The sequence below is a fragment of the Mesoplodon densirostris genome, chromosome 6 (assembly GCF_025265405.1).
Source record: "Mesoplodon densirostris isolate mMesDen1 chromosome 6, mMesDen1 primary haplotype, whole genome shotgun sequence".
Taxonomy (NCBI): domain Eukaryota; kingdom Metazoa; phylum Chordata; class Mammalia; order Artiodactyla; family Ziphiidae; genus Mesoplodon; species Mesoplodon densirostris.
Window position 1 is genome coordinate 58239742 of NC_082666.1, and position 23401 is coordinate 58263142.

Genomic DNA, 23401 nt, shown 5'->3' on the forward strand with positions numbered 1-23401 from the left:
AAGCCCATTAAAAGCAGTTCAAGGCTAGTAATACAGCTCCTCCTTGCCATGAGAGACCTGGTTTCCTGTTTTTTTATTTTTTCATCCAGAGCCTGTTTCTCTCATCCTCATCCCCGGAGGATGGAAGCTACTCCCCTCCCCCACCACCATCATATCTGTATTCTAGGAAGGAGAAGACACCGGCTGTCTTTTTTTTTTAATCAGAAAAACCTTCCTTGGGCAGGGAACTAAGATCCCGCATGCCGCATGGCGTAGCAAAAACAAAAACAAAAAAAACAACAAACAAAGAAAAACCCTTAGTGTTCCCAGAAGCAGACTTCCACTTGTGTCACGTGGGTCAGAACAGGGCTATGTGACCACCCCAACCTACAAAGGAACCAGGAGTGGGCACTCTGCCTCCCCAAACAGGGAGCTCCATGGTAGATGCCAGTGAAGGTCAAACGTCCCTTCTTCTTCCTGTCCTTAGTAACCCTCATCCTGTCTTTTCAAGTTCCTGACTTACAGAGAAGAGATGTGACATTCCCCTTCTTCCTCCCTTTTAAAGCGTTCTCTGGTGGCCCATGAGTCCAACTTTTATACAGTGGCCTCTGAATCCTTCCCCAGAAAAACCATGCCCCAAAACTTGCCATCTAAGGACCCTGGTTCCCCTAAGACACAGGTGAAATCATGGCCTACCTCTGCTCAAAACCTTCTCACCAGCAGTAAAAGCCCGAGATTTTGTGGTGACCCTAAGGTCCACTGTGACCTTCCTCCCTCCCTTCTTCTCCGTCCTGTTCTTCCCTCCTCCACTCCTCTCCTCCCCTTTCTCAGCCATCCTCTCCTTCCTCTCATGTGTCATTCCCTGTGCTCCACTCCTCTGGCTACCTAGCAGCTCCTCCTCACAAACTCCCAGCATCCTCCTGCCTCAGAGCCTTTGCACATGTTCCCTCTTCTCCCAGACATCCAAAGGCCCCTGCCGTTCCTTCCTTCAAGCCAGCCTTCGCATGTCACCTGATGAGAAAGATCTTTCTCAATCGGCCTTTGAAAAATAGCAAAATCAAAACAAGGATAGTAAAGCAGAGTTCTGGACCTTTCTTGCCCTGCGATATATTTCTCCATAACTGCCATGAATATATTTATTTGTTGTTTTCTGCCTGCCTCTACCCTTACACCTCTGACAGAGCAGGACATAGGGAAGGCACTCCTCTATCTCCAGGGCCCAGCTCACATGGATCCCAATCCATATTTGTTGAGTAGATTGAATGAGTGCCTGCTTTTATAATGTTTCTGCTGGAGAACATATGTCTCTAGCCACATAGATTGTCTTAATCCATGCCCTGTCAAAAGGCTCTTTGGTTGTGACCAGCAAAGTCCTGTTCAGTTGATGGTTGTCTCTGCAGTAGTGAGAAGCAATCATGTCTGCTGTGGCCACCAGTATATCTCCAGCCTCTAGGATGGCACTGACTTGGTCAGTATTTGCTGGATGATTGAATGAGTGAATCTCCTTGTAGTTCTAGAGTTATTGCTGCAGTGGGAAAGGTTTGCTCTCTGCCACTCACCTTCTTGATGAGTTCTCCTGTCTACTTCTTTGTCTTTTCTTTCCAAACCCTTTGTTCTTCTCTTATTTCCTTTTCTTTTCTTCCCTTTGATAAACTGTTGATCCTTTCATTTCTTGCATTTCATGGGCCTAACTTTATATGTTCAAAGAATTACCATCGGGCTTCCCTGGTGGCGCAATGGCTAAGAATCGGCCTGCCAATGCAGGGGACACAGGTTCGAACCCTGGTCCGGGAAGATCCCACATGCTGCGGAGCAACTAAGCCCATGTGCCACAACTACTGAGCCTGCTCTCTAGAGCCCGCAAGCCACAACTACTGAGCCTATATGCCACAACCACTGAAGCCCATGCACCTAGAGCCCATGCTCTGCAACAAGAGAAGCCACTGCAATGAGAAGCCCGCTCACTGCAATGAAGAGTAGCCCCCGCTCACCACAGCTAGAAAAAAGCCCACCACAGCAACAAAGACCCAACGCAGCCAAAAATAAAAAATAAATAAAATAAAATAAATTTAAAAAATTTTTTGTAAAAAAAGAATTACCATCACTGCAAGATTGTAAGGAGTTTATTGTTTTAACCATTCATTTTACAAATTCAGACACCTCTAAAATAGCATCTACCACGACATTGGGTATTAAGTTGTGTTTGAGAAGAAAACTACAAAAGAAGAAGCTCCTTATTCAATTTTTATGGATTCTTGGATTCCCTTCCACAATTCTAGTAATTTCTCCTTCCTTGTGGAATTTCAGACTTTGATTTACATTTTTTCATCATAACAACAATTTTATTATCAATAGCAAAACTTAACAAATAAGCACACTGGATACCTTAGAAACACAAAAGTAGGGATAGTACTTGCCTAGGGGCCTGTAATTGAAGTGAAGGATTATTTAACTACAGGGCATGAGACTGTTTAGAACAGCAGGTCTCCAGGCCTGATATGTGAGGCTTGAGGCTGTTTTCATGACAAAATCTTCAGAATCCTGTAATAAGATGTCTGAAAATGATACCGTACTCATAGTATGATACCTGCCTTCTTTGCTGTTAGAATGACGGGCAGATTTCCCCCATGGTAAATTCACTTCACGTTATCACAGCCAGTCTCTGCTGTTGTCACTTTCCATCCAACACATTTATGTTACTTTCATTCAGATTGACTGGAAGAGTGTCCTGGGAGCATTTCCCTTGCCTTTCTGAAAGGGACAGTTTGGCTCCCTCATTTTCCTCCCACTAGCTCCTGTGGCATCCTGATGCCATCTCTCCTGTTGCTTTATCAGTCTGGCTCAGGCAATGTGAGGTGACATGAATTCCAGGACATCTTGATTGTAAAAGCCTCACAAATGAATAGAAACTCTCTATTTTTTCACCATCTTCCCTGTACCCTAGATTATGTGTTTTCCAATGTGTTTTTTAGTAGCAGCAGAACCTTTTGTTCAAAGGAATCCCCACAGGGAAGAATAAACACTTTTTTTAATAGTTAAAACTATTAAGAGTTCACTCATGTCAAATCCTGTATCACTATGCCCAATTCAGTTGCCTTCCTCTAGACCAGCAATATCAAACATAAAAGAAATGAAGGGCCACTCACAAGGGCGACAAAACCAAAAAGTACCAAGGATTAACCCAAAGAAAACGTTTAAGAACTTTATAGCAAAAACAGTAAATAGTCATTTCTGAAGAACATGGAAGAAGATCTAAACAAATGTTGGTATATTATAAAGATATCAGTTCTCCCCAAGTTAAACTCTAAGTGCAACTCAATCCTAAGTGAAATCCCAAAAAGATATCTATGGGACTTCATAACTGGACTTTTAAATTCATATAGAATAAGCAGGAAGAGCAAAGGCACTTTTCACCCAAAAGAACAAAAAGGGAAAATATGCCCAGCAGAGATCAAGGTGCATCACAAAGCAGCAGCTTTTAGCTGCTCTCGTTGAAGGATTTGGGAGGAAGGAGAGAAGGCTGGACCAGAAGCAGCCAGGGTCTCCCCAGAGGCGGCCCCCGAAGAGCAGGAAGAAGCTGTGAGCACCGCTGTCCTGGAGGGTCTGTTACCGGCTCTGGGTGAAGCGCTGTGGGGATGGGAGAGGGGCTTCCTCGAGCACTAGAATCAGCCATGTGAAGGAGCAAGGCCCTCATTCCCGAGGCGGTGAAAGCACACCTTCACGGAATCGATATCACATCATGACAAGTGCAGATTAATAAACCCAACGGAGAATTCTGGCCGGTGTGTAGACAGCGCTGAGCAGCCGCAGAGGAAACTGTCAGTGCAGGTGAACTGTGCTGGCCAGATCTTCAGGAACTGCATCTCCGTGCGAACCTGAGGGCAGGGCCATCAGGAAGCGGCGCCTTCAGAGAAAGTGAGCTTCGAGAGTGGTTCTGAAAGGAGGTGAGGAGTGTGGGAGGGCAGGAAAGGTGGTGAAAAATTCAGGGCAATGGAACTGGCTGGAGAGACTCAAAACTACATATGGTTGGCCCAGCCGAGATGGGGCTCCTTTGAGAGATGAGCGGGCACGTGGCTGTTTGCCCGCTGAACTCATGCTCCAGCGGTTTCTCCTGTCCAGGGGCCCTTAGGGTGTGTCTGTGTGTGTATCTTTTTGTGTCTGCGTGTGTCTGCCTGTGTGTCTGTGTGTCTGTACGTGTACGTTTATATGTCTATGTGTATGTGTGTGTCTGCGTGTGTCTGTGTGTGTGTCTACCATACCTGTGCGTGTGTGATTTAAGTGTACGAAGCTAAAGGCCTAAGAGATGCTGAAGAGGAAAAACAAGCAAGTGGAACTTTCTAAGTGCTTGCTCTGTGCCGCACACCTACCAGTCACCTCCTGGAATTCTCCCAGCAGTGACTCTGGGAATTATTGTGTGTTTTACCTCTGAGGGAAGTAAGGTTCAGCAAGGCGACACTACTTGCTCTTGGTGACCCAGCTCCTAAGTTTGCCTTCGGAGCCTGAATGCTTTGCACTCACACAGGACTTTCGTCTGTAGCCACAGGTGTCCATCTCCTGGACACACAGCCATGCAGCTCCCTATTTTGTAAGATCACTTCAGTTCTTTAACGTAGACACTGAGTGTTCATTTGGGGCTGAACACTAAGATTAAACTTTCACTGGCTTGCTGGGCTTTCTTTTTTTCGCACCAAACAGCAGAACCTATTTCCCCAGCTTCTATTTTTAGAAACAGCTTCAATATGAGCATTCAAAAATTGTCATTTGAACCCAGAAGAAAGTCATTTTCATGCCTATTTGATTCAAAATGGGGAGAAGTTATCGCTGAAAGGCAGTATTGTATCCTTTCTTTCTGTCCCAAATCACAGATCAGTTTAAATTAGCAAGAAAGATGTTTGCGCGCTGCCTCAGCTGATGCGTGAACGGGCAACAGGGGTGAAACTCTTCACTGGAAGAGAATAAAATGCAATCTACTGGCCTTGTTTTTAATAAGATGACAGCAGTTTAAATGGCTGGAGAGAGGAAGGCAAGCTATTAACGCCTCTCATAGAGCCAATTCAGGAACAAGTTAAATAGCTCCTCTCTTTGGGGAGTAGTAAAGCATTACTCTCAGATCTGAACATCAAAGATGGTCGAAATTGAATCTCTCTTTGTGTTGTACACATTACAAATACATTTCATTTGGGGCATGAAGGGAATGTGAATGGTCTTACTGAAAGAAATGCTTTTGAGGATGGGCACAGTTTCTCTCTCTCTCTTTCTCTCTCTTTGTCTCTCTCTGTCTCTCTCAAGTTTGCTTTGGAGTCAAGTCCACAAAGGTATATGGCCAAAAAATTGACCGGCTGCCATTTGAATGTAAACATTGCACGCAGAAAGAAAAAGATGATGAGGCATCCATAAAGTTACAGCTTCATCTTTGTTCTCTTGAACTTATCACATGCCCAAGAGATGCAGTTAGAACTCCTTCAGAGGAGAGGACTCAGAAATCCCAGAGACAGAAAGCAGCTGTCACAGCTTTGACGATGTGGAGGACCGAAGTGAAAAAAGCACTTCAGTTTTGTCAGTGACGGCCCATTCCAAAAGCATGTTGACGTAGAAACATCATCTGTGAGATGAGTGCATTCAAAAGCATTTTCTCTCAAATGAAACACTAAAGACACCTCTGCTTTGTTGAATCAATAGCCAGGCCTCACTTAGTGGAATGCAGGTTGGGCGACTTGCATTCGGTTCTGAGACACTTTGCTCTGACAGTAGCCAGATCTCTTCCTAGTTTGTCTCTTGGTCTGGGATTTGCACTGTGCTGTGCACTCACCTCTGGATGTTGGTCATACTATAAGAACAAATCCTTGAGCTGCTATGAGGGTCCATTTCTCTTCTGATCTCACGATATCAGAGCCACCCAATCTGGCCTCTTTGCCTCAGCCATTAAGAAGAATTCCCTGACCCACATCAAACTGTCCTTTACCGGTTGCCTTGGGGCTCAGATGAGACTATATGATACACATGTGTGCAAGGGCACGCACACACACACACACACATGCACTCAAAGAGTGCAGCAGCATTGTGATTTATATAAAGCTTATGGATCTACATCAGAATGGTTTCTTATTCGTGTGTGGGTTCATGTATTCATTCATTCATTCATTTATTCATTCACAACATGCATTCCTATTGCAAGCTGAGTAAGTAGTCACCCCATTTGAGAACATTTCTCTTTACAAGCCCCCACTGTAGGTAAGTCTCTGGGGGAACAGAAGCTGGTGCTTGCCCCAGACTAGTTAACTTCCTGAAAACCAGCTTAAATGCTGTTGTTGAAGCTGAGCTTTAGCAGTGCAGTTGCAGTAACCTCTGTGGCTACTTCTGCGGTGGTGATTTCTCTCTTTGACTTCCCAGGCTGGCGGCACTTAATCCCAAATAACCAATAGCGAAGGTAGCTTTGCTTCAACTCTAAGGGCTTCAGGCCAGAACCACCATACTTGGCAGGAATTAAAAATCATGGTGAGTCCATCTCATTCCAGAAAACTCTTCGTAATGAAAAGTCTCCTCTTACATTTCTGAAAAAATCTTTACCCAGTTGCTATCTCCCTTTCCATGCATCCTATTCCCACTCATGGCACCACAGGTCACGCAGAGTTTCCTATCTAGAAAAAGTTACAAATTCTTTTCTTGACCTCAGAACTGTTCCCCATCTTCTTTGTGCAAGTCAGGATTAGAGGGTGAGGAACTGACCCTTGGAGCTTAAAGGTAGCATCTTGCAATATGTCCATTTAGACAGACTCTGTCCTATGCTAGGTGTGTTCACGGTGGCATCTTCCCACTAGGCTCGTGGGAGGAGGAGTATAGTGTAGCTGCTCAGCAGACACACTGTGGAGCCAGCCACCTGGGTTTGAACCCCAGCTCTGCCACTTACTAGTTGTGTGACCTTGGGTGAGTTATTTAACTTCTGTATAACTCAGCTTCCTCTTCTGTAAAACAGGGAAGACAAGAGCATCTATCTCTTAAGGCTATTGAGTGTATTCAGTGAAGTGCTGTTCACAGAGCACATAGAACAGTGCTTGATACATCATTAGTTCTAGGTAGGTATTTGCCAAATCGCTTTCAGTCCTTTTTTTTTTTTTTCTTGCAGCTGTCATGTTTTTAGGCAGTTTTCAGTGGTTCAATAGTAAGTCATTGAATTATGTATCATATCTCTATTTTCCCTTAAAAAGCAGCCTCTTCACCATGTACCAGTTTTTTAGATCCTGCCATACCTGTCTATAAGATAAGATGGGAACTGGTCTTTTTGGCAATCTGGCTTTTAGTTGAGCAAAAGTTATCCTGAAATTGAATAATTATACTTTCTGTATTTCCAAATTCTCCTGTCCTTTGCACAATGAGAAGTACATCAGTGTGACATGGTACTTAACTCATTTCCTTCCAAAAAGTCCCAGTTTCCTCTAGGGTCCATAGCTTTAGGATGTTTGGCAGACTAAAAAAAAAAATTCCTCTTTCCAACATATTGATAAAAATCTGCAAAAGCAATTACTGTACTAATATTTTAACCCTGCTGAAACATCCTTAGGGCACTGTTTGTGCAGTTACGGGTTATAAGATCCTACAGTGCCCCGCTTCCTCCTATGTCATCAGAGCTCTGGTTCACTGGCAGGCATTTGCTGTTTAATATAAGGCACATAGTGGACTATTTAGGAAACATATCTTAATCTTTTACCCTATCTTTGCATCCTGGATTTTAAACTCACTCGTATGGTCCCATTTTATATAGTATGGTATTTAAGTAGGAGTAATGGTAAATGGATTTACCCTTCAATGAAATTTAGAGGATTGCATGAACATTCTTTCTACTTTAAATTTGATCCTTTAAGTTTTTCATAATTTGGGGTGATTGTTTCTGTTGTGGTAGGGAGCCAGGTATTCAATGCAGTGACATCCTGAACAGCACTGAAGTGTAGAATACAAAATTATAAGGGTAGTTTTGACTTTGAATTACTTCCACATCAGTGGCATTAATTTCCTTTGTCTTCCAGTCTTTTTTCCCTCAATTTCATTCTGTTCTTAAATTCTCTTGCCTTCTCATAGTTCTCTCTTATCTCTTGCCCTTTTTTCCCCCTTGGATGGCTGAAATTTGTCTATTTTATTGTTTTTCCTCTCCTCTTCTAAGATACTTTTCTGATATTTTTTGATGCTCAGTGCATCAGAGGGTAGAAACTCAGCTGTGCTGACCCAATGGCTGGATATAATTTAGCACTGATTCTGTCTGCCTGGCAGACTCTTCTGAATCCAGCCAAGCTGCAGGATGGGATCCAGGAGAACATCCAAATTGTTCTCTAGCCAGCATGCGGCATCCATTCCACACAACAGTGGGGGTTTTTTGTTTTGTTTTTTTATCTCCATTTCCAAGCCATTGCCACCATTTTGTCTTCTATGTGCTGAGGACTCTCCTGATGACACTTTCGCATGATGTAAATCCTCCTACTTTACAGAAGCAATGAAGAGGATTCCAACAGTTGAGGCCGCATGCATTTTCCCTTCACAGACTTCCTCCCTGCAGAGATAGTGAAGACAGAGTAGTTGAAACTGTGGAGTTAAAACACTAAAATGGAAGGAATCATAGATGTCCATACCAAAGGCAACTAGGCTGAGGAAGATTAACAGAGCATTATTAAATAGAGATTTAATTCAATTCAGCAGCATTTGAACACCTACAGAGTGCCAGGAACTATGCTGGGTGTTCAAATTAACAAAATGAGTATGTGGATTCCTTGCCCAAAAGGACAGAAAGCAAGTAGGTTAAGGTGCCTTTGATGAGCACGCACAGAAGGGTATACTTGGAACAGACACACGGGAGAAAGTGACTTACACTAGGGATGGGGGGCATTCAGGAATGCTGCCTGCAGGAGGGAACCTCAAACCTGGGTTCCAAGTGATTCAGTAAGTTGGGAGACCTAATAAAATTCCAACACAAAAAGACGGTATGCGTGGGATTTAGAGGTGTATGTTCAGTTGGTGTTTTGAAAGCCTTACCCTGGTAACAATGAGAAAGATAGGTGAAAGGTGCCAGGACTAGACGGTAGGTGGTAAGAAAGGTTAGGAAATGAGAGATCCAAAAGGACTACTGCAGTAACCTCAGCAAGGCCTCCTACTAAGGCAGGGACAGTGGGAATGGAACAGAAAAGACAGAATTGAGGATATTTAGGGGTAGAATTGATAGGGCTTCATGACTGGTTGGGTTGTGGGTATGGCTTATAGAAGTATCAGCATCACCTAAAGCTCCACCCTGTGGATGTTAGTCACATCTGATATAACCAAGCTCGCATCTCTATGAAAGAAAACAGTGGGCTTATCTGTATGTGCCACCTTGAAAAATCCTTTAAAACACGGATAGGGGAAGAGAATGGAATACTTTGCCACTTTTTTTTTTTTTAGAATGTGTTAGGGGTAGGAGTTTTTTAGTAATTTATTTAGTTATTTTTGCTGTGTTGGGTCTTTGTTTCTGTGCGAGGGCTTTCTCTAGTTGTGGCAAGCGGGGGCCACTCTTCATCACGGTGCGCGGGCCTCTCACTATGGCGGCCTCTCTTGTTGCGGAGCACAGACTCCAGACGCGCAGGCTCAGTAGTTGTGGCTCACGGGCCTAGTTGCTCCACGGCATGTGGGATCCTCCCAGACCAGGGCTCGAACCCATGTCCCCTGCATTAGCAGGCAGATTCTCAACCACTGTGCCACCAGGGAAGCCCCTACTTTGCCACTTTTAAGACTGAGCAATAAATGTGTTTGTATCGTCCAGCCCAAATTTGATAAGACTTAATCAGAAAGTACCTTTTGCCTGATTTGGTAAACATAATCTTTCCATTTACAGAGATGCAAAAAAGTACCCAAGATGTTAGATGTCATTAGTGAATATGTTAGCTTCTTAACCCACTACCTACCCAAAAAGCTTATGAAGAACATGTTTTAGTTGTCAAGTCAAAGCCCGTGGGGCTCCACAGTACAAATGATGGGGCCATCATGCTATATTTTCACGTGCTTTTCTCCGTCCCTTTGGGAAAAGGAAAAAACATTCTGCCAAAGTCTCAGTGTTTAAAGTTACCTTAAGATTGTTATTGAGATTTTTTAGGGGCTTCCGTGGTGGCACCGTGGTTGAGGGTCTGCCTGCCGATGTAGGGGACATGGGTTCGTGCCCTGGTCCGGGAGGATCCCACATGCCGAGGAGCGGCTGGGCCCGTGAGCCATGGCCACTGAGCCTGTGCGTCTGGAGCCTGTGCTCCGTAACGGGGGAGGACACAACAGTGAGAGGCCCGTGTACTGCAAAAAAAAAAAAAAAAAAAGGACATTCATAAAATCCCAGGAACTCTTTTTTTTTAACCACACTGGGGTTGATTCTCTTGCCTGATGGCTCACTGTTTTTCTTTAAAACTCCTGTCCAGAAACCTGCTTGCTCTCTCCTGTTCTCTCCCCTCTGCAATCTGCCTCAGAAGGAAAGCAGCAGAGCAGCTCTTCCTATGGTCCCATTTTTCTTGCTTGATCATCCAGAGCATGTAAATTACAGTGAAATATGGCCTGAGTCAGCTCCTCACAGAACAGAAATCAGTAAACATTGACATTGCCAAGCAACACCGCAGAGGAGCAAGGCTGCAAATTAGGTGACAAATTTATAAGAAGTTGGAGTATCTGGGGACTCGCTTGGGCGTTTCATCATGTACCATCTGGATGATCCACAGTAATGACCACACATTATTGTTCACTGTTCGAGGATGATAATTCCCATATAATTATATGGCACCTCCCTCTGTGATCCTCACCTACCTTTCAGAACCTTTCATTGTGTTTTTCACATTCCAGATATTTCCCTGCAAAATAATTGGGAACAGTTATACTTAATGGGCAGTGTTCATTCCTCTCCAAAATAAGATTGTTTTAAAAAATTTACTCTGTTGGCTCATGTGATGGCAGAGCTGGATGGACAAGGACATGCAAAAAAAGAGGGTATTAGTCATGGCATCATAGCAGCTCCATTGGCCTGACATGGACTCAGCCTTGGTGTCTCAGAGGAGCCTGAGGTGATAGGTAAGCCTTGAGGGAGACAAGGAAGAGAACCAGAGTCCTTGACCTTCAGGAGAAGGATGACCTAACAAGGACCCCTCCCAGTTCCAATAGCCTAACTGGTCTCATTTCTTCATTCATTCATTCAATTAATATTTATAAGAAAATTGGACTAAGCATCCTGATTTTAAACCAAAGATTACAAATTGCTGGGCCAAATATGACCCAGAGTGTTTTTTTTTAATTTGGAATTAGTTGCCAACATTTAAAATCAGGAATTTTCACATAAAAATCTGGATCTCTGGCTTCCCTTGAATAATCAGATCTATCAGCACTGTAACTGCCTTCCTGCATGGAGTGGGAGCTGACTGGCCGCTGCCCCTCTTTAGGCATGCACTGGCCAGTTTTCCATAATCCCCACCACTCCCTATTGTCGTCCCCAGTCCACTTTCTCACCTACACACCTGGCCTCTGTGGTTCATTGGTGCTTTATCAGAATGCTCCTGTACTCCAGGCACTGGGCCAGCTGCTGGGGATCTTTCTGACCCCTGATTTGGCCACCAATGTAGTATCAGTATTTCCTAGTGACTGGGGCCTCAGAATGATATCAGCAGATGGACATCGACAAGGAAATACATGTAGAAAGTGAGGAAGATAAGAAGAATAGCGGTAACAAACCAGTGTGTCTGGGTTTGCAGGAAGCTTGAAAAGGAAGAGTGAGTGTTTCATGAAGGGGCTGGATTCAGAGGGCGTGAAAATCAGGTGATAAATGTCGAAGAGGTGGTGTGTGTGTAGGTACATAAATCCTACTTGACACTCAATAGCTGATGGAGGGTTACCCACAAGTTCAGCCCTTTATTTTCATTTGGAAAGTTCTTGCCTTGCTTCCAAAAGCCTAAGTGAGAGGTTTTAATCTCATAGAAGAAAAGGAAGCACTCGTTAGCATAGATTTGGAAGAGCTGAATATGAAAAGAGCTCCATAGGGCAAAATCACCTCCGTTTACACCTTGTATATGACATAGATGTGTTACCACATGTTGGGTACAGCTGTCCCCAGGTAACCGTGTATTCAGGAGCCTCTTAGGGAAGTTTAACACACAAATATCATTCCCCCACAGACTGTTAAGCAGAGCTTCTGCAATGAGTCAGTACTTTAAAAGCTTTTTTTGAGTGAGAATTTGAATCTGAAGGTTAAAATATTCCTTTTCTTCTGACTTGAGTCTGAAGTGAGAATATGGTTGTTTCCTCACTTAACCTCAATCTCTTAAAGTTTTATTTTTTTAGTTAAAACAAAATAACTTGCCTTGACATGAACATTTGATATAAAAGAATAATGACCAAAGAAAGCCTTTTAATGGAAAGCAATTAATTTCCATGCAGCTCTTTTTTAGGTAAAATCAAACAAAAAGCTTTAAATTGGGCTATATTAGAAATATCTTTTAACTCAGAATACTTTTTTTTTTTTTTGTCTGCGCTAGGTCTTCATTGCTGCGCATGGGCTTTCTCTAGTTGCGGCGAGCGGGGGCTACTCCTCGTTGCGGTGCGTGGGCTTCTCATTGCGGTGGTTTCTCTTGTTGTGGAGCACGGGCTCTAGGCACACAGGCTTCAGTAGTTGTGGTGCACGGGCTCAGTAGTTGTGGCTCACAGGCTCTAGAGCGCAGGCTCGGTAGTTGTGGCACACGGGCTTAGTTGCTCCATGGCATGTGGGATCTTCCTGGACCAGGGCTCGATCCCATGTTGCCTGCATTGGCAGGCGGATTCTTAACCACTCTGCCACCAGGGAAGCCCATACGTGTTTGTTTTTTTTTTTTGATGAAAAATTTTCACACAGGAATAGAAGAGAAGCAAGATCAACCCACGTACCCTGCAAGAAACTTAAAAATTGTATAGATCTACAAATATAAATGTTATGTTTGTAGGGAGTGAACGGAAAATGACAAATACACAACTCTCGAACTATTCATTCACAAAACTTCAATAATGAAAATAAATTCACAAATTTAAAAAAATAAGAAAGAAAACCACCTCAGGCTAAAATGTTAATACTGCCAAACATGGTTCTGGAAGTTAGCCAGGGCAGCCTTTCATTAAACTGAAAGTTTTCCTTTTGACAGTCTTCCTTGTGTTTAAGATGTCTAGCGGGGGTTGTTGACTTGCACACATTGAGTATTGACATTGACATTGGTGCCCACCTGCAGAGATAATTAGAGTTTGATAGGATTTAACAACCTCATGCTGGGCTGAAGTAGATATTCCTGTTGGAACTTTGGCAGACAATGAAGAGAGGTACCAATTATTAAGGATGCCTCTGCCACCCAGCACAAAGTGCTATAGAGACATGTTCTTATCTGATCCTCCAAAAACCCTCCTGAGAATAGGTGTTTATTGCTCTTGTCCCCATTTTACTGAAGAAGAGACTAAGGTGCGGAGAGGATCACCCAGCTCATAAGTAGTAGAACCAAGCTTTGAATTAGCTGTCTTATCTGTCTCACTCAGAAGTACTCTTTTTTTTTTTTTAGTTTAGTTTATTGAGGTATAGTTGATTTATAATGTTGTGTTAATTTCTATTCTACAACAAAGTGATTCAGTTATACATATATATAAATTCTTTTTTATATTCTTTTCCATTATGGTTTATCACAGGATATTGAATATAGTTCCCTGTGCTGTATAGTAGGACCTTGTTGTTTATCCATTCTATATATAAGAGTTTGCATCTGCTAATCCCAACTTCCCAAGCCATCCCTCCCCCACCCCCTGAACTTTGAGAGTGATATTATGGTATCAGCAGTCCGGAAGCCTTAGACATCAGCGCCTGCCTTCCTGACTTCAGCAAGTCCAGGGAAGTTCAACACACCAAAGCATCCTAAACCTCACTGTTATTTGGGAGCTGTGCATTTATATGCTTTGTTTAAGAAATGTGAGGAGAGCATGTGATATGAGAAAAGCACTGTTCTAGTTGGGAGAGATCCAAAGAGGAATCCAAAGAGGGTCTCAGCCTCCAACATGTGGAGAGACAGTCTTGTGTGCACATATTAGAAGGAAAGGTGCATAGGTCCAAAGCTGGAACATGGTGGTCAGATGAATGAGGGTCTGCTTCTTACATCCTGTTCCAGTGGTTATGGTCCATGTTTTGACATTCCCCATAGATCTGAGAGTAGAAGGGCAGGACTGATGAAGACATTTCTTTCTAATTCTAGCCCCAGCAAGGCAAAATATCTTATATTGTTGGACAACAAATAGCTATTTTAAACTTCTATAAGTACTGTTGAATTAGTTTTAACGAACTAAACCCGTGTGAAATACCAAGTTTTCTATGTGTTCTGCTCCATGTCCCATAGGTTCTCTTTCACTCTTCTTGGTGATGCTTGCAATAATGAAGCTGCCCGTTACCGATTGCTTAGTGGGTATTATTATCTCATCTATTCTTCACCACAACTTTGTGGGGTGGATACAGTCATGCCACTTTACAGCTGAGGACACTGAGGCTCAGAGAGGTAAATTTGCTCAAATCACACAGCTAATAAGTGGCAGATCTTGGGTTCAAACCTATACCCTGGCTTCAAAGCCTATGTTCTTAACTTCTATTTGCTACTGAAAATAATCCTTTCAGGGATGTGATGTAATCTGGTATCTGTACACACCTCCTTGATAGGTATTAGACAACTTTACCAAGAAACTACTCTCTGTTGTTTAGAAACCTTAACTTTTAGATCTTCAAACTCAGTTCAAACTGGTATCAAAAATAAAGCAGCTCTTTGATTTAAGAAAACAAACAAGTTAATCATTTTTTTCCATCAACCAACACTTAATAAATACTTGCTCTCACTGATTTTTCTACCTCTATTCTTCATTCTAACAAAATGAATTCGGCATAGATGCTTCTGTTGACTTTCTGTTGTATACGTCAGAATTTTGAGGCCTGAAAGGTGAGAAGTCACTTTTCTGCTGCTCCTGTCTGGGGAAATTTGCTGAGAAAAGGGTTAAGAATGCCAGAGGCTCCAAAAGTAGAGCTGCGAAGGTCAACGTTGGAAGGAGAAATCTGTGTCCATGCCCTTTTTAAGAAAGGAAGAAATTGGGAGCCCAAAACACTAGTTCTTATTCAGATTCTTTGAGACTAAAGACAAGATCCTTCCCTTGACTTGTCAACCAAGAAATATGGACAAGAATTCAGAGGTACCTTAAAGCCAGGTGATGACGTTGCTGACAAGACCTGAAAGGAAGTGGACAGAGGAATGACAAAAGGTTCAAGCCCTCCTAGAGATCTGGGAGCTTGGGTGCCTGTGGACCCAGCTGTCCACCTAGCATGAGCGAGTGTGGGCACCACGTTAGACAGCATTCCCAATCGGCTCATAGGCTCATCTCAAACACCAACCACTGGGTTCTGGAATTTTTCTTAGGCTGTATGTCTTCTTAGAGAAATGTTACATAGAAGAGGCACCAGGTGGTACCCAGGATGATATTCACTGCTGATTCATCCCTCTTCCAGTTCTGGCTGCCTCTTGCTCAGTTGACGTAATGGAAGTTGCTCAATGGTATTAAACAGCAGCCTCTTGAATTCCCCTCACTCCTCCCTCCCATCCCAAAGAAACTCAGCTTGGATTGGGCGCAGTTTGAATCTTAATCCAACGGTGCTAAAGGTGCGCTGGCTACTGTCCGTGGGGAGTGTGCTGACTGGAGGCCATTGCCCCTTACCGGTGAGTTTTCGCTCATGCCTCTCAGGCCACTTTCCATGAGGTGTCCATGGTATGTGGGACACAAGCCAGGTGCGTTATGTGCTCTGGCTTATGGATGCAAGTCATGTTTGTCCTAGTCGCATGTCACACTCCTCTTCCTACACCCCCTGAGCCCCTGGTTCAAGGAAGGGAGGCACCAGCTCTCGGAGGTGCTGTCCCACCAGCCCCAGGATGCCACCCTGACCATTTGAAAGCACTGAGGTGCTGAGTTCACTGTCTCACCATGCCGTTGCTGTCAATGTTAAAAACTTCATTCCAGTAGGCTCGTTTCCTTCACATTCTTGCGTGCCTTTTCTTTAGTAAGCAACAAACATGGTTCCCTTCACTTGGGCAAATATTGTTCCCTTGCCCTCCTAGCTCACTGTGCTTTAAGTTGCTACATCACCTGTTGTTATTCAGCCTTTCACTGCTCTTCTTCTTTCTCTTCCACCACCTTTAGCCTCCTTTTTTATATGTTTTGTCCAGTTCTTGTCCCCCTGCCCCAGTCCTCATCCAAGGAAGCAGCTAAGAAACAATCTAGGTATTGCCACAGGAGCAAGAATGTGTGAGCTTTGTCAGTCACCCACAGATCCAATTTCGACTATGTAAAAATAAATTAATTAAAGAATATGATTGTATTTATTTATACCCGGCTCCACGAGAGAGAAGGTAAAATTTAAAATTAATCACATCTGCCACAAGCAGATGTTTGAAAGTTTCGGATTGATACATGAAGACCAGCGTTTGCCTACAGAGAGGTTGCATCTCAAAAGACAAAAATGCAATAATGTATCTTCATTGTGTAGAATATGGTTTACACCCAACTTTGCAAACACAGAGCTGCTCACGTTCTGTTTCCTCGGCAAGTAAAGAGAATGCCAGCTGCTTGTTCTACTGCTTTACCTCAGGGAAAGAGTAAAGGTTACAAAAAAATTAGTTGGCTGATATAATTCATCAATTTACTGCAAGATTATACACACACACACACACAAATACAAATGCATAGATTATGTGTAAAGCCACCGTGAACATGTGTTTTAATATTTATGAAGGTATTTGGATCATTTTAAAATCCCAAACTTGTGCAACGTCATATATATAATAGACTACTCTTCTTAAAATACCAGAAAAAAACAAATATTTTCTACAGAAGGCAATCCCCAGAAGTCTTTTTTTTAAAAAAAACTCCCTTGTTTTTACACAAAATTCCATTTCTTATTGAAGCACTTGATTCCTTTGTCGTGTATCTAACAAAATCCAGAATAGGCAGGTTTTTGCAGAAACATAAAGATGAGGTGATTTTTCTCCCCAAGACATAATTTTGTGTTGGTGTGTTAAAATAGCTTTAGGTAAAATTTTAGGCACATGGAAAAAGAATATATATAGAATGTGTATAATATAAGCAGAAGAATATTTATTATTGTGTTTTAAGCTAAAGCCTTTTGTACACAAACCCTATCAGTTATTAATTCATTCACATGTGAAATTTTTAGCAGTCGACCAAGTTAATGAGCCATGGAAGCATTCTACAGAATCACAGGAATATCTCTTGAGTGTCATTAATTTCTTGAATTTTATTGGGAGAGTGTTGTTATGACCAGGGAAAATATTTCTAACCTGCTCACAATGGTGCTTCAAAAAATCTGGAATTTTCAGATGAACAAGAATGAAAGTTTTTATTTTAGAACTGAAGTAAGAAAACAGAAATGGTGCATCCCCACCTCCTCCGTCCCTCCACCCAGGCTGCCACTTCCACCAGCTGACTCAGAAAAGCTTGCTTTCCGCCCGTGGTTTCCATTACAGCCGAGTCCTTTGGTGAGCTGCACCCAGGAGATTGCCTCCTGGCCCCTGTAGTCTACACAGCAGCAGACAATGCCCTGAGCTGGGAGTTGTGGCTGCCCTGTCACCTGTCTGGCCCATGTGCCCTTCCCTGGGAATACGCCTCCCCCTTCCTCCCAAAGCTTTCCACGCCTTTCCCATCCCCCGCCCCTTCCCCCCCACCCCCACCGCAACACACACCAAAGCAAGCTGCACCCATGGTATTCAGTGCTTTCTGTCTAAAATACAAGATTAGAAATGAAAGGGAAGTTTAGAACCTGGTTTTTTATTTGGGATTTTCCCAGGTAGCCTTCCTTACTAATCTCTAGGAAGTAGTTCTATTGGAGAAAAGCTGTGAAATGAACTCTTGGGACTGCTGTTCCATGGCAAGGAATCTTGGTGTCTACAAGCCTCAGTGGGTCTGAGCATTGTCCTTGTCCAGCCCTTTCTCTTGGAATGTCACCTCTAAAAATTATAGGCCTAGGCTGGACCTGGTGTGAAGATATCTTTGCCAAGTATTTGTTTCATCAGATGTTAAAATAACTGTGTCCTATTCTGGAATGCAGGGCAAGTCCTACCCCCGGTGGAATAATACATTTTAAGTGATTTCTGAAAGTGGGTCGTGAAAGCCATCCGCCACATGGCCCATGTTTGCACATCTCTATATAGTTACGATTGCGGAATTTGACAGTGTAACTCTGAATCTGATTAATTGAGAATGTGTAAAAACAAAGTTCTTGCATTACAGCTCGTTCCTTATCTTTGTGTCTTTTACTGTGATGTTGTAGAACTTGGATCATATGGAAAACTAAAATATTATGACACAATGACTGAAGAAGGTAAGAATGATTTTAGAATTGTATGCACTGGCTTTTTTTTTCATTTATGGTGTCTGTGGCTTGCCCATTTTTTTTTTAATATTTTCCCCCTCTTTGCATGACTTCAGTGACATTGTGTGTTTTATTATTCTTTCCACATTTTCGTCTAGTTTTTGCCATCGTGTTGGTTTGGAATTGGAGACGTGCAATACCATGAGCAATCATGTTATTCCATTCAACCGATCCAAACCATCTCAGTTGTGTAACACAGTCAGAGAAATGGTGTCAGCAGCATAAGCACAAGCCCACACCCAATGGGTCATCATTATTTCCTCCACATGCTCACAACATATAGAAACACATCCAACCGATACTCTTCTTTTAATATGCCCCAATTTCAGAGGTGGGGAGGTTCTGGTAATATTCTGATTTATGCAAAGGAATGAGCGATCTAAAGGAACCACTAGGCCCCAAACCAGTTAGACACCTGTTTCTGATGCAGAGGGCCGCATAGGCTCATGTCCTTAGCTGTCACAGTCCCTGTTAACTCACCCAAGAGAGGCCAGGGCCACCATTCCAGCCAGTAGGATTGTATATATTGGGATTCACACTCCGTGAGATTGGACGTATCATTTTAACCATTTCCCCTGAATAAGTGAAGTCTGGCAGAAACTTCTTTTTCAATGTATCTACTGATGAATTCCAGGCTCTGTCCCAGAGCGCGGCCTTGCCCCAGTCAGAATGACTTTTCTGAAATAAGTGCACCACGGAACAGCAATTTGAGAATTTTTGCATTCTTGTAAAGGGAGTTGTTCTCTTGCCCTATCTCCCTATCTCTCTTGCCCTATACCTCCGCCTTTTGACTAATAAATAATATTTGTAAGTTATGAAAACATTTGGAGTTTTCCCGTGATTTTTACACTGATATTGACAAGAAATCAAAAGGTACCCTAGAAGGGGAATCAGTTAATTTTATCCTTCAACATGAGAGAAACTCCCAAAAGTATTGTATATCTTATTTTCAGCTTCTAGTATTTCTGAGTTGCCTTAGCTCGCCAAAGATCTCCTAGTTGCTTTGCAGGAAGCAGGACATCCGACAGCCCTCGGTAAGAGGAAGCCCTTTCCAGCCCCTCCCCACTCTGGCTTCTGCACTGTACCCGGGCCCTTCTCTGCTACTATCTCTGTGCTTTCAGTTAACCACTGTGATGTTTTCTAAAGCAGCAGGCCACAGTTAGGATCTCAGACTGGGCTCTCTTGTAGCCCAGGGCCCTCCCAACAACCTGGGGAAATGCAGACCCTTGGTCAGTGAGAGCCCCAAAGGCAGAAAGCTACCTATGAGAATCAGTATCCCACCACCGCAGGGATAGAAAGAGCAATCCGTACCTTAAAGGAAGGCTTCTGTCCCGGCTGTTATTTTTAGTTCATGTCTTCAAACCACTTTGATTTTTCTTGGTGATTGGCTTGGGAAGCCAAAGGTTTGGGCCTCACTGACTATAATTCGATTCAGGAGTCTCACAGCCCTCAGCCTCGGCCTCATGGCTTGGGCAGCTGGTGGGTTTGTTACCCTCTACCTGAGCAGTGACAACCCCTCACTTTTCTCTCCTTCCTCCATCCTGTCCTCTGCCTTCTGCCCTTAGCTTCCTGTGGCCAGAGCAGCTTCTGGCTCTCTGTTGCCTCAGTTGCCCCTTTTCTCCCTTACCGTTCCCTTCCTTCCTCTTTCCACATCTATTGGAGCAAATGTTGCCATCCGAGTGCTCCCTGAATCTTCCTCCCCACGCCAGACAAACCGAGATTATGTGAAGATGCAAAAATGCTACTTCCGAGCTGATGCTACCACTTGATATCGAACAGCTGGACTTTCTAGGCAGGGAAACAAAGCCAAAATAATACCTGGAATGAGAAGGCTGACCAGCTTAGCAAGACTGTGAGATCTTCACGAGATTGTGAACTTGTCTTTGGGGGCCCTCATGGTCACCTTTAACGTTCCTTATCCTTCTCTTGACTCCCCCATTCCTTCATGCGTATCCCTTTGTGCCCCGTGCTTAGCTGAACATTCATCCCTCTTACAGTGATAGCTAATAATAGCTCAGGGAGCACTTGAAAAGCATGTTCTATGAAATACTACTTCCAGATCATGTCATTAGGAATTTTGCAACAATTGGGGGAAAAAAAGAAAGCAAGCTTGATTTCATAGTTAAATAAGCGGGAGAGCTTCTGAGTTAAGTTAAATAGATTTCTTGACCATGTGACTTGTCAGAGCCTTCAGTATGTACCCGTGCACTGCAGCATATAATAGTAAATCGTATAGAGGGATGGAGTTTGCAGTATTTCCCAGACTTTTTTGGTCAGAGGACCCATTTTTCCATGGAGCCTCTTGTGGAACTCTTTTAGAAATGCTGGTTAAGGCATTATCCTTCACCTAGAACGATTCAAAAGTTTTCTAAACACATAGCAGTCCCTCTCAGGCACTCATGGAGAGGATACTTTGGAACAGGAGGTCTCCCTACAGCCCCCTCAGATTATACCCTTTGGCAGCTGCCTCTGTGACAAGCCAGGCCTGGCTTAAACCTAATTCTGGGATTCAGCTTAAAAGATGCTCAGTAACCTCAGACCTGGCAACCACCATGCATGACTTCTTCAAGTTCTTAAGGGCCTCTCCCCCCTCATTGAAAATAATAGCAATAACTGTGATATATATCACTTCCATGTTGTACAGTTTAAGGAGGTATAATAAAGGTGAAGATGTTATGGGCAATAGGGGACTAGTATAGCCTTCAGGAAATATCCCCCTTCATTTGAGCATTTCTTTTCACAATTTTAGAATTGTGACTAGCCCTTGACAGGGCTTTATTGTAATTGCCCATGTGACTAGTCATTATTTGTAACTGTTTCCAGAGAGTGGTCTGGATGTTGTGTGACATCAGCTACTTGCAACGAGGCCTGTTTTATCTTTATTCCCTAAAGTGGATTAAATGGAAAGATGAATTATATATGCCACTCCCTATCCTAAGAGAAATGATGTGATGATTTCCTCAATATAGAGAATTGTCCAGCACAGATTCAGTTTATTATTTTAAGCACCTACTATATGCAAGTTATTCTGCTAGGTGCTTTGTTGAAACACAAGATTAAAAGGTGGGCAGTTTGCCCCATGGAACTTATAGACAGGGGAGAAATAAAGCACAGCAATCACTGAGCCACCAGGAAGAGAGTGGTCAGTACCACAGGTGCTCAGAAAAAGATGACAGACTATGGAAGAAGGAAAGATTGCTTTCAACGGGGGGTGGGGTGGGGAGGGATTTCGTGGAGAAGGTGATCTTTGACCTGCACCCTAAAAGATCAGTAAATACGGGGTAAATTGGGAAAGGAGGAGTGGTAAGTTCTGAGCCACCAGGCTGAGAGAAGGATGAAAAGAGGGGCCACACCAACCCTTACTGGGTGCCTCCCACCTGCCAGGTGCAGTGCTGTGGGCTTTTTATATATTCTGTGTCATTTAATCCTTGTGATGATCACATAGGTAGATTTTACTGAAGATGAGAAAACCAAAGCCCAAAGAAGTATTGTATTAGATGAGGAAATGAAGACACAGAGAAGAAAAGTAATTGGCTCTGGGATGCGTAGGTAGTAAGTTGAGATGAGGGACCTGAACTCAGGACTGTGGCATGCCACACCCTGTCCTCTCAGCTCCGCTGTGGTTGCTCCACAAGGTGGAATGAGGAACTGGACAGTTCAGATTGGCTACAGGGTAGGAGTGGGAAGAAAGGCTTGATGGAGACCAGACCATGGGAAAGGCTGAACCACAGACTAAGAATGACAGTGAGCTATTGACTGAAACATGGCCCCCCTACTGGAACACTTTACCATTAAAATGTTATTTTAATAAAACAATCTATTTACTCTCAGACACTGGACAAAAGCATACCATTTTTTGTAAAATTTGCCCCTCCCCTCGGAGCCCTTTCCCTCCCTCCCTTGTCTTCAGGTGCCCAGAACATAAATGGGAACAGCTCCCTGGGCCACACCCAACTTCCTCTCCCACCCCGAGCCAATCAGAATTTTATTCACTAATTCATTCATTCCCTAACGTATTCTTTCAGCAATACTCAGTATGGACCAGGCACTAGACTGGGTGCAGGGCCTGTGGAGATGAAAGACAGTGCTTCTCCTGAAGAATTCACGCTCTAGTGGGAGACATAGGCAGAGGGATGAGTAGCATGATGGGCAGACCCGAGGTGCCAGGGGAGCCCAATGGAAATGAGGGCAGGCTTCTCAGAAGGGACCATGTCTCCACTGCCTCATTCCTGCTTGCCAAGGTGATGACTCTCCCACCAGCCACCTGATTCTAATGTGTTCACTTGATAATAGCTGAGCACCTGCCTCTGTATGAGTCATGTTCCTAGACTTGATAGATTCGTGAGCTTCACTCCTCCCAAAGACTCTATTTCCCTCTGTAACAAGATGTTTCCAAGGATACAAACAAATGACTCTAGGGGTAGTCTTTTGGTGACCTCAGATCCCCCTACATGGGCATCCATCCCTTTATCTCCTCATGGGGTGATACTGAATATTCTTGGAAGAGCAATCTCCGATTTTTACTTAATGTCAATAACCCATAGTTTAACACTACTATATATAAAATAGATAAACAACAAGGACCTACTGTATAGCACAGGGAACTGTATTCAATATCTTGTAATAACCTATAATGGAAAAGAATCTGAAAAAGAATATATATATATATATACACGTACATATTCACATGTACATGTATAACTGAATCACTTTGCTGTACACCTGAAACTAACACAACATTGTAAATCAACTATACTTCAGTTAAAAAATAAATAAATAACCCATAGTTTATTTCTCATCTGCAGACACCCAAATTTCATACCATTATCACTCTGGAACATCCTCAATAAATTGAACTTGGCTACCTTACTGAAGTTACTTTAAATGAAAATGTAGAAAGTTAGTTCAAAAGAAAAAACAAACTCGTGTGATGGAACAGAGACATTCAAAGGAGAGATGCCTTTC

General features: G+C 43.2%; 1 protein-coding gene across 2 annotated transcripts in view; it reads left to right on the forward strand.

Moving 5' to 3' along the window:
- The window catches only part of SLC24A2 (solute carrier family 24 member 2), a 245001-nt gene that overhangs the window by 155467 nt on the left and 66133 nt on the right, over positions 1–23401 (forward strand). Inside the window, exon 4 of one of the 2 annotated variants that reach the window (XM_060101488.1) lies at positions 18335–18385. The exons of the other annotated variant lie outside the window; for it this stretch is intronic. Within the exon in view, the coding sequence (XP_059957471.1) occupies positions 18335–18385 (51 nt within the window). The remainder of the gene's footprint in view (positions 1–18334; positions 18386–23401) is intronic. 2 annotated transcript variants of the gene reach the window in all.